Source organism: Rutilus rutilus, assembly GCF_951802725.1.
Source record: "Rutilus rutilus genome assembly, chromosome: 2".
Taxonomy (NCBI): domain Eukaryota; kingdom Metazoa; phylum Chordata; class Actinopteri; order Cypriniformes; family Leuciscidae; genus Rutilus; species Rutilus rutilus.
In genome coordinates, this window is record NC_140210.1 from 50,310,985 (window position 1) to 50,323,591 (window position 12,607).

Genomic DNA, 12,607 nt, shown 5'->3' on the forward strand with positions numbered 1-12,607 from the left:
TCGATCACCTCGAGAATCTCGGTCTCACAGTGAACTGGGAAAAGAGCTCGCTATTCCCCAGACAGATTATATCTTTTCTGGGAATAGAGCTGAACTCGCTGCTAATGACAGCACGCCTGTCATCTCAGCGCACACTGGACATTCGGCGCGCAGCCGGCTCGTTCCGCTGCGGCGCGATAGTCCCTCTCAAAACATTTCAAAGGATGCTCGGTCTGATGGCCTCAGCATCTTCAGTTCTCCAGTTGGGCCTTCTGCGCATGCGCCCACTGCAGTTCTGGCTCAGAAAGAGAGTACCACGCACAGCGTGGGCCTCCGGTCGCCTTCGCGTCAAGGTCAATCAAGCGTGCATTGCAGCCTTGAAACCTTGGAAGGCAAAAGACTGGTACCAATCAGGTGTAAGCCTGGGGACTTCCTCGAGAGTGATGGTGGTGTCCACGGACGCATCCACCTCGGGATGGGGAGCGCTGCTCGAGGGCAGACCGCTTTTTGGCCAATGGTCAGAGCGGGAGAAGCTCTTACATATCAACTGCCTCGAAATGTTGGCAGTGAGCAAAGCGCTCACGCGCTTTTGTCCCCTCATAAAGGGACACCACGTGCTAATACGTTCAGACAACGTCTCAGTGGTGTCCTACATAAATCGCCAGGGCGGCCTCAGGTCTCTGACTCTGTACAGGCTAACCAGGCGCCTCCTGATATGGGCCCGCAGCAACCTGCTCTCGCTGAGAGCAGCGCACGTGCCAGGGCTCCTAAATATAGGACCAGACAGACTGTCCAGGAACCAGGTTCCGACAGGGGAATGGTCTTTGCACCCACAGACAGTCCGGCTGCTGTGGGAGAAATTCGGCAGAGCGGAAGTAGACCTGTTCGCGTCTCAAGAAAACGCTCACTGTCCAGAATTTTTCTCGAAGAGCAAGGACGCGCTGACCCACGAGTGGCCTCGCCGTCCTCTCTACGCTTTCCCCCCCGTCTCCCTCCTGACTCAGGTGATAGAACGGGTCAGGGAAGAAGGATGCTCAGTGCTGCTTGTAGCCCCACTTTGGACGAGCCAACCTTGGTTCCCAATTGTGATGCAGTTAGCAAGCACCGCCCCGTGGCCAGTGCCTCTAAGGAGGGATCTCCTCTCTCAAGCCAACGGCTCGATCTGGCATCCTCACCCAGAGCTGTGGTCCCTCCATGTGTGGGCCATCAACGGGTACCCGCTGACCTCCCACAGGGAGTGTTAAACACTATCACACAGGCCAGAGCTCCGTCTACGCGACGTCTCTATGCCTCAAAGTGGTCAGTGTTCTCCAGCTGGTGCGCAGCTCGTGGTGTGTCACCCCTGCATTGCGGTGTGACGGAGGTTCTCTCCTTCCTACAGGAGCTGTTGGATAAGGGCAGGTCCCCTTCCACGCTCAAAGTCTATGTAGCGGCCATAGCAGTGTTCTCTTCGACCACGCTTGGCCAGTCTATTGAAAGGAACGATTTAGTCATTCGCTTCCTTAGGGGAGCTAAGAGACTGAATCCTCCCAGACCTCCCACAGTCCCTATATGGGACCTTTCTACGGTACTGGAAGCCATGAAAGGTCATCCATTCGAGCCCTTGCAGAAGATTGATCTTAAACACCTGTCTTTCAAGACGGCGTTTCTTCTGGCTCTCGCTTCTGTGAAGCGCACAGGGGACTTACACGCGCTCTCAGTAAGCGCGACGTGCATGGAGTTTGGGCCGAATGACTCTAGAGTTATACTCAAACCTAAGCACGGTTATGTTCCTAAATCCCTCAATACACCGTTCAGAGCACAGGTCATCTCCCTGTCTGCTCTGCCGGTCACTGAAGGAAATATGGACGAAAGCTCCCTTTGCCCAGTCAGGGCGTTAAGAGCTTATGTGTCTCGCTCGTCTGTTTTCAGACAGACGGAGCAGCTCTTTGTTTCGTTCAGCGGGCGTTCTAAGGGACTAGCCGCTTCGAAACAGACCCTATCCAGATGGGTAGTGGACGCAATAGCGCTAGCTTACACAACCAAGGGCATGCAGTGCCCGTTGGGTGTCAAAGCGCACTCCACGAGAAGCATGGCTTCATCGTGGGCATGGTCAAGTGGGATTGCGTTGCAAGATATTTGTATGGCGGCAGGCTGGGCCTCTCCGTCTACATTTATAAGGTTTTACAACCTAGAGGTTCCCGCACTACAGGCCAGACTACTGTCGGTCTAGTATGGCCAAATTTCATAACTGGCGCTGTCAGTTATGCAGCTATTGAGTATTGCTATCCTTGCTCTATGCTGCCATAGGGAAGACGGTGGCTAACCCCCCCCCCCCTCTCTTCCAGGATTCCCTGTGAGTCCCCTGGGTGATTATGTACTGTATGAACTCCGGGCTGTCGCCCTTGAGTCTATAGTATCAGATCCCAGCACGCACGGCGTTTTACAGTAGGTTCCCCTAGCGTATTCTACGCAGTACGAGAGAATCTCTCGTAAGAGAACGTACTCGGTTACTAACGTAACCTCGGTTCTCTCTAGAGAGAGGAACGAGTACTGCGTATCCTGCCGTGCCTGCACGCGCTCTGGTTGCTTCGACTATGAAAAACCAGAGATATAATGCCTGCGAGCGGTATTTATAGACCTAAGCCACGCCCGTTTCGGCGGGACGTGACGCAGAGGGCGCGAAGCTCATTGGGTCTGACGTCACTCTAGGTCTCGCTCGATAGGCTTAAGCAGTTGCCAGCAGACCAGCCAATAGGCGCGCGAGCTGCCTCGCCTATGTCTGTATGCTGCCGCAACGCGTTTTACATTAATACAAAATTAAGGATAATTTTTTGGCTTCAGTATTCTCGTGGAAAAGGATTTTCCCCTAGCGTATTCTACACAGTACTCGTTCCTCTCTCTAGAGAGAACCGAGGTTACGTTAGTAACCGAGTACGTTTTGTTGCAAAGAACAATATTATGGTGAAATTAGATCTTGTTTGAGTTAAAACCGAATTATTGTTAAGCATAGCAAGAATCATAGCAAAAAGGCTAACAAATAACAGTTATACCCAACAATTAATATTGCCCCTTCATTCATGACATGGATACCGTAATCATACAGAGAAAACATAGTTGCATTGCATACCTTTATCTTTCGCTCGTTTCTAAATTGGGCACCTGATGGCTTTGACCTTTCTTGTCCATCTCTTATTTGGCACTCGACATCGACAATCAACAGATTTCCCCTGATCCCCCCATACCAACTGTCACTCACGAGTCACGACCAGAAGTCAAGACTAAATAAATTCACCTTGGTGGTGGTGACCAAGTAATCGTTTTGTATTACCTATTTTTATTAGCCATTCAGACCATTCAGAAAAACAAAAATGTGCAGGAAATGTAGAGGCCTGTATTTATAATATTATGAATGAAATGTGCGTTATTTGGAAGAAAGTCGAGGTGTGACTGACTTTGATAACTATATGGACCCCCATCCCCCCCCCCCCCCCCCCCCCCTCTGTCCATTCCATTTGGGAGAGACCCAGAGGTGAACTGTCATCCGCGCCCGCGCCTCCGCGCCCCCTACCCTTTCCCCTTCTCAAACAAACAGCTTCTGTGCACGGCATCTTCTCAGCAAGCAGGGGCGTCTGCAGCTGCAGGGGGCGCAAATTTGCCAATTCCCCACACAGTGAAATGATAGATAATAGAAAACCGCTTCACGGCGCAGATTTTTTTTTCTTCTGCTCGTGCCGACGGTGCCGCCCCCCCAAAAATGCCGCCCTGGGCTCGCCCGTGCCAAAAACCGCTACTGGTTATAAGTGCAGGAGACTGTGGAGGAGATTATGGAGGAGACTGTGGAGGAGACTGTGGAGGAGACTGTGGAGGAGACTGAGTTATGTCAGACAAGTGAGTTACATTTAAGTAATATTCACTCTCTCTATATAAAAATATGCCATATACATAATTGCATTACATTTCATTTAATTGATTATTTAAAACGTAGTTGGAGCAGTTGGAGTAGTTTTTTTGAGTAATCAACTTCAAAATTTGTTTGCTACACATTATGTAGTTGCTCTGAACTCAGTGTAGTTTGTTGGATGAACATCATTTCATTTGAAGTTTTCATAACTCAAAAATATTAATGCAAACCATTACATTACGTTGCTTTAGATTGTATAAAAATATGGCATAAACAATTGCACTTCATTAAATTGATTTAAAACTGATTAAGAAAAATAAACAAGATTCTTTCAGAAAAAAAAAGTACATTTTTAAGATTGTAATGTTTTATGAATGTTAAAATATTTCTACATGAAAACAATGCTCAACTTTTTCCAGTGCATTTGGAGGCATAATACACATTTAATTCAGTACTGAATCTGTTTTTGTCCCAAGTGAATAATCTGTGTGGACTGAATGGATTTGTGGAGACACTGCGACGTTCAGGACGAGTTTCAGATCCAGAACATCATCAACACAAACACAACAGAACTGCAAACTACAATCAACATCAGGACGGCTTAAATGTCATTATGAATGTATCATTAAGACAGTGTTATTTAAATGATCATTGTTTTACATGATAGACTGGTTAAAGATTTAGTTAGTTAATAATTCTACTTATTACTTCCCTTCGTTTGAAACCAACTAAGTGTGATTTATTGCTATATCAATAGGAAGACAGATACAATATTATTAGTGAAGCTCCAACTGCTCAACCAAAGGCAACACTAATCACCAAAATGATAAGTTCTATCAAAAACATTTTAGACAAATCAACATCAATTTATTAAGTCAGAAATGAGTGAATGCAACTAGAGAAAGATAACTGCAGAAGTGGAGATAATGAGTGAAAAGTCTAATAAGAATTTGCCTTTTAAGAATTTGACTATTATTTAATTTTTCCCTTTTCTTTTTTTTAAACCAATCAACTAATCTTAAAGCTACACTGTGTAGGATTTTCTCCCATCTAGCGGTGAAATTGTATATGACTATCAACTGAATATTATTTTCTAGCCCCTCCCATTCCCAGGACGTTTTAACTCCTACAGTGGCCGTAATATTTCAAATCTGCCGGCAGTCGTGAGTAATCTCCCCCTCGCATTCGTCCAGAGGTGTATATTCCAAGGGTCAGAAAGTAGAAGTCCTGCCATATGTTTATTCCACCCATAAACTCAGTCAGCTGATTTCACTAATTAGTTCTCTCTCCTGCTGAATTAGCAAATCCAGGTGATTGGAACAAAATACTGAGGAGGACTTTTACTTTCTGAACCTGGACTTTACACCTCTGCATTTGTCACGGTGCCACTGAGTGTAAAAATGCGAAAGGCGAAGCTTGAATTTCCAGGTATGTCCCTCTTTGTCTAATGCATTTTCAAGATGGAGGCGCAACATGGCTTCCGGCATTCGAGCGACTCATGTGATGATCACAGTGACATCACACCATTCTCATTCTCTGATACTCACACACTGTAAAACCCAACAAGTAAAGCTAACTCATTTCATTTGAAAACACCTAATTACATCATAAACTCTATATTTGCAACATCATCTTCCAATTGATCATGCTTGAGTCACACACAGACTTCAACATTCAGCATGGAATACACAACAATGGTAACAATTCAATGTTATTTAAAGTAAATTATCAAGTACTTTCAGTTCTTTTTAAGTTACTAGAACTCTAGTGTAAGTGAATTAAAGTAACTAAGCTTTTGTCAGTGAGCATACTATTACTATTTCACTTTACCTAGATTTTAAATGCAACTGGTTTGCATGTTTATTTTAGTAAGTCTATAGTCTATAATTATAAGTCTATAATTATAAGTCTATAATTATAACTAATTAGATTTTTAGTCAGTAATTTTATGCCAATATATCAAATGCTATGTAGTAGAGAGCTTTAAATCATGTTGTATTTCATGTTGTTTCATGTTGTAACTTGATCACTTATGCAGATTACCTTCATTTTTTACTTTCTGTTTTACTGTTTCATTGTCAACTGTGGAGAGAAAAAAAAAACAGTATATGATCTGTTTCTCTGTATTATATTAAACTGGCCTATGAGTGTCATATTTGGTTATTTTATACTGACCTTTATATGCTGATGTCATTATTTCTCTTGCATTTTTATTTATTTTTGCCTTCTCTCCGTCTTTTTCTGACTGTGTGAACCTGAATAAGAGGAAATAGACGTGTCTGAACTGCCTCATACAAAATATACAGTAAACGCCGCCCATCGGCTGCATATTTGACCTGCTGGTATTAAAAACACGCAGAAGTGAGGCACTTTGAGTATGTACAATTGTTGTAATTTGAATGGAGTAAATCATGAATTTACATTAAACTTATATTTACATTTTACCATGCCACAGTTACAATCTATACTCAACTTTAAAGTGGACCTATATGCCCCTTTTTACAAGATTTAATACAAGTTTTAGGTGTCCCCATAATGTGTCTGTGAAGTTTTAGCTCAAAACACCCCACAGATCATTCATTAAAACATGTTGTAAATGCCCACATTTGAATGGAAGGGAAAACATGGTGTTTTCATGCATGTATCTTTGAATGCAATTCGCTCCAATATTGCATCACACAAAAAACGAATAGTCATTGCCGGAAATAACATCATGGTCAAGATGAAATATTATATTGCACAAGGTGTTTTTTATACACATAATTATTTACCAATTGCTTAATGCACACAATTATTTATTCCACATCTATATAAAGAAACAAAACTTATGGCTTTTACAAACCCGGCCCCTAATTGGTTGGGCAGCAGACCAAACAATTATTATAGGCATTCCAATATAAAGAGCCATTAAACTTGAACATTTATAAATAAGAAATAGATACTTAGTTATTCAACCTTTTGCCTTTGGTTATCTTTACTGTTGTTAGCATGTTGTTAGCATGTTGCTGTTGCTGTTTGTTAGTAAGCGTAAATTGCAGAAGTTATTTAAAGGTCTCTCCAGTATATTTGTTGTGGTGTTTAATTTGCGTAAAGTTCCACTGGAGTCTGTTTGAATTACTCTTCCCATTATCCATGAATTACAAGGAGAAGAACTGTCCACAACTAGCACCACATAACCAGGTTCAAAGTTCCTTTAAAATCTTCACCGTTTGCTGCGTTCCTGAAGAATGGGTCGATACTCACGAGTCCATCTTCTCCAGAACAGATCTGCGAGATACTGGACCTGTCTCCAATGGTTTCTCACATGTTGGTCCTCCTTGTTAAAGACACCTGGAGGTAAGCTGGGTTGAGTTTTCAACAACAGTAAATGGTTAGGCGTCAGAGGCTCAAGGTCATTTGGAAAGGGTTGGATATTCATGTTTATGAAGTTTACAAGGAGATGATAACAGTATCGTTTTCAAAAACTGGAAATTTGAAACCCGTTTTCAAAAGTTTGTGTTTTCAGGCCACGTTTTTCAGTTCACGTGTAAGTGAACGACCAAAATGCATGAAAAGTTTAATTGAAAACGGTGTCGTGTAAACGGCCAGTTTTTTTTTTTCTTTCTTTTTTTTTTTATACTGATATAACTTTAATTGAAAAACGTGGGAATTATAAAACACACTGACAGATAATGCTGTCATTTTTACCATAGAAATAAAACAAAGAATAACATGATATAAAGCTCATCTTTCTACAATCTTCTCTCTGGTCAGGGTCCTGCAGCCCAAAAACACACTGCTGCATAATGTCTAATATACAGCCAATGAACAGCGTTGAGATGATATTAAAAGGGGCAAAGTTCAGTTTAGACACTTCTAGATTCTCTTATTCAGATCGACAGTCAGACAAAAACAGAGAGACACTGAATGACAGATAAACTGCAAGAGACATAATGGAATCAGAACATGAAGGTCAGTGTAAATGAATTAACCTAATATGATACAGCCAGTTTAAATCAATACTCAGAACTGAATTATATGCTGGGATTTTTGTTTGTGGTATTGACAAAACTGAAAAGTAAAAACTGAATTAAATCTTTACTAGGATAATTTGGTCATATTACAAAGCTTCTGATTTACAGCTGATTTAAAGCTGTTTCATCATGCATTAGTTTCAACAGAATTGTTGTCTTATGTAAAATTCTATTTGGTTGTTATAAAAATGAGACGTGACGGAGAGCACATCTGCAGACTGACTGTTTTCAGTCTCTTATATCATGATCTGAGACAGGAGTTTGATACGCTGTCACTGCTCCTGCAGATTTTAGTCTCAACTCTGATTAAAACTCATTGTCTGTGATTTTCAAGTAATAATAAAAACTGGTTCAGGTATTTGGATGGTGGCCTTAAGGAAGAAGATTATACTTCCCTGTTCTAAGATTTACTTTATTGCGTGTCATTCAAACTATCTATTTTAGGCTATATAAGTTAAAAGTTTACTGACAGCTGACTCTTTATGTTATTGGGTCCAAGGTTAATAAGATGCTGGATCAGCACGGAGACATGTGATGTGACATTCAAAACTCTAAATCTTGATCCAATGAATAAATAAACATATTTCAAAATGAAGCATTGGGACCTGATGAGTTTTTGTCAAAGTGATTAATGACATTGGAAGCTGAGGAACACAGGACTGCATCAGTATCTGGTTCAACAGGAGTGAACCCCGGTGCTGTTTATCTTTCGTTAAAACACTGAAATGTTTTAATAGGCCAATAATAATGCCAATACATCCAAGCAGCATAATCTGTTTAAAGCCTGTTTTTTATGTCAATCTGCCTGTGTTTATGTTAATAATGGTTGAAAAAGAATATCACAAAACAAACATACACATCAACAATATCTCAAGCTAATGACATGAACTGTTTGACAGGTGATGCACATGATCTGAGGATTGTGTTACTGGGAGTCTCTGGAGCTGGAAAGAGTTCAACAGGAAATGCAATACTGGGTCGAGAGGCATTTAAAGAGAGCAGAACCAGAGAGAGTGAGATACAGAGAGGAAGAGTAGAAGACAGAAACATCTCCATCATCGACACTCCAGGATTCTTCAACACTCAACTGACTGATGAAGAGATGAAGAAGCAGATGATGAAGAGTCTGGATCTCTCTGATCCTGGTCCTCACGTCTTCCTGCTCATCGTAAACCTGGAGAACTTTGAAGAGGACAAGAGGGACATTGTGGAGAAAATTCAGGAGAACTTTGGAGCTCAAGTGTTTAAGTTCACTCTGGTTCTGTTTACTGGAAGAGAAAACATGTCAAAGAGAGAATGGATGCTCTTTATACTTGATACAAAATGTAAAGAGCTGGTCAGTCACTGCAGAGATAATTATCATGGGATCAACAGTAAAAATGAGATGAATAAAACTCACATCATAGAGCTTTTAGAGAAGATTGATGAATTTATCAAACAGAATAATCACCAGCATTACAATAGTGGGATTTTCTCAGTGTCTCGAACAAAGAGCATAAGAATAAGAAAAAAACAAGAGGAAAAACAGACATCCAAAAGAAAAGAGCAAGAAATGAAACAAAAGCAAACTAAAACAGCATTTGAGACTTTCACAACCCACAGAGTAATAGAAGAGAGAACACGTGCTGTGATTGAACAAGTAAGTGAAATCACTAGAGAAAAGACACTAGAAGAGGAAGGAAACGAGGAGAGACAAGAACAAGCAAAAACAAAGTCAGAGACTTTTGAAATGGAAAGTGCAACGGAAGCGAGAACAATACACACTGTGACTGAAGAAGAAACGGGGAGATCTGTTTCTTATGTCAGAGAAAGAATGAAAACAACTCCCATTTATGAAAACCTGGATAATGAGTCATTAGTCAGATTCGTGGAATTCTCTAATGAAAAAATGGGAGACAACAATGCAGGCAAGACACCAGAAAACATGTGGGAAATGGGCCACAAGATGAAGACATACCAAATCAAACCAAAAGGTAAGAACTTTACACAAAACTCTAAACACAAAAGCCAAACATCATTAGTGAATGCATTAGGAGTAAATCTTTATTTAGTACATGTTTACACCTATCCTTTTATATGTTTTAATCTTGTTAGATCTCAGGATTGTGATGGTTGGTAAAACTGGAGTTGGAAAGAGCGCAACAGGAAACACCATCCTAGGACAAAAGGCGTTTATTGATAAAAATTCTTCTGAATCTGTGACTAAGGAATGCCAAAAACATCAGAGGATAACGGATGGTCGAAACATCTCAGTGATCGACACTCCAGGACTTTGTGATACTTCGTTCAGTGAAGAACAAGTGAAGGAGGAAATAGTGAAGTGTGTCTACATGTCTGCTCCTGGTCCTCATGTGTTTCTGCTGGTCATCAGACTGGACGATAGATTCACACAGGAACAGCGCAAATCAGTGAAATGGATTCAGAAGAACTTTGGAGAAGAAGCTGCTCGTTACACCATCATTCTGTTCACTAGAGGAGATCAGTTAGATACATCTATAGAGGAGTTTCTGTTGGAAAACAAACAGATTAATGAGCTCGTTAGGCAGTGTAATGGCAGATATCATGTTTTCAATAACAAAGAAAAAAAAAATCTCAGATCACAGGTCATTAAACTGTTAAAGAAGATAGACATCATGGTGACGGAGAATGGTGAAGAGCATTACACAAATGAGATGTACAAGGAAGCCCAGAAAAAGATCATGATGAAGAAGGCTCAAGACGCAGCTTTAGTAGGAGCGAGTGTAGCGGGTGTAGGAGTAGCAGTAGCTGGAGGTGCAGTACTGGTCGCTGCCACTGGTGGAGTGGCACTGCCTGTAGCTTTAATAGCAGGAGGAGCAGCTCTAACAGGAGGAACAGGTGCTGCTAAAGCCATTACAGATAAGATTAAACATGGCAAGGGAAAGGTAAAGAGGGGAAGTTCCATGCGGTAGGATGATTCATTCTCATTATAATGATCACTTTATATTTATTTCCTTTGGTATGTTGTTTATGTCTTATGTATTTCTGTGATTTTCATGTTTTTTTTCTGATTTAAGGGATTACTTACAGATTTATATGATTATCATTATTGTAGTTTTGATCGTAAAATGCAAAAATTACAAATATTTTGAGTTTGTACATCTTTGTCATGTAAACTTACCCTTAGTCTGGCCACACACTTGAAGATATTTAGCTCTGTTTTGAGCCAGATTTGCACCCCAAGAGATCGGGGTACGATTATTTTACTGCTCACAATTGCATCAGAGCTCGCATGATCCCTTTTCGTAAATATGAAACATGTTTGATATTTCTGATTCTTGATCAGTCCTCCTGTGACGTGATACCCGTGATAGCCAATGAGAGCGAGCGAGCTTCACCAACCGGATGTTGTGTGCTTCCATACAGAAGACGTGGCAGCCACTAAAGTGGAGTATTGAGAAAGAAGAGTGAGTGTGGCCCGTCTTGCTCTGATGTCATGCTGACGTGTCCTACATAACTTTTGCAACAGCGAAGCTGCCATGTCGAATTCTGCAGTCAAGCGCAGTTGTTCTCCGCCGACTGCACTGATCAAAGCATGATGGGAAACGACTTGCTGACGACACAGCTTAATGCTCATTGATTTAAACAACCAAGATGAATTGTTCTCTTTTAAAATGTTTGATTTTAAAACTCTGATATCATGTTTTTATGTGTATAAATGATATATGAATATTCCCAAACTCTGACAGTGGGATCTTTCTGTGGGTTATGTGATTGTTGTCTAAAAATATATTTTTTCACTCCTCCTCTCACTGCAGCCGCCTACTCTCGGATGAATTTCAGGTGAGGTGAGGCGCATCTCAAACAAGCCTAATGTTACTACAATCAACTGGTGTGTGGGCTCACGGTCCGGACAAAACTTCAAGTGTGTGCATTCAGAGGATTATAATTGAAACGGCCCTTATGTCTGCGCTCTCCCACAGTTTTAAATCACTTAAGATTTGAAAATTGTCTAATGTGTCCCAGGCATTAGAGTTTGAAAGTAGCTGAAGCAGTGTTAAAGTTAATGAGATAATTAGGTGATTAATTAAGTGATGATTGTGCATTAGTGATGAACACCTGCTGTTAAGAAGGACAGAAAAAAAAGAGATGAGCAGAAACACAAGAACTACAACTGACTTCTGTCACAGCCTTAGATGAAATCAACTGAAGAGAAAAGAAGACATTAAGGGTTTAAGTTTACACGACAACAATATAATTAAAACAGAGAAGTTTTTCCTTTGAGTTTTCCACGTACAGTCGACACCATTGTCAAAACGATCCCCATTCACACGGATCCGCGAAAACGACTAAAAACGCTGCATTCTGCTGCCAGGCCATTAGATGGCGATGAAACACTATAGACTGAACATGTAATACACATGCATGTGCAAGATGTCATAATTTCCAAAGATTCAAAGATTTTTGTTGTTTACATGGAGACCGTTTTCAAAAACTTTGCACAGGTTTCAAAAGTTTGTGTTTTCAGGCTCCCAAAACGCTGTTGTCGTGTAAATGAACTGCCAAAATGCATAAAAAGTTTTACGGTTTTAGTTCAAAATGGTGTTGTGTAAACTAAACAAACCCTAAATCTCTCAAGAACTCAGAAGAGGATGATTAATCTACTTATTACACTTATTACTAACCAATTTGACTTTATTTCTGTCAGATGCCTACAGAAGTTCTTATTGAGATTAACAGAGGTTTAGATGTTGATGTTTTATTATTTTGTTTG

The 12,607-nt window shown here is 40.9% G+C and overlaps 1 protein-coding gene across 1 annotated transcript; it reads left to right on the forward strand.

Annotated features, from left to right (window-relative positions):
• Positions 1 to 3,785: 3,785 nt before the first annotated feature.
• Positions 3,786 to 11,291, forward strand: LOC311279570 (GTPase IMAP family member 8-like; the record flags this gene model as incomplete). The annotated part of the gene is made up of 4 exons (XM_084391160.1): positions 3,786 to 3,849; positions 8,775 to 9,848; positions 9,970 to 10,778; positions 11,208 to 11,291. 4 exons carry the CDS (start codon positions 3,786 to 3,788, stop codon positions 11,289 to 11,291), a joined length of 2,031 nt encoding a protein of 676 aa, XP_084247286.1.
• Positions 11,292 to 12,607: the final 1,316 nt, after the last annotated feature.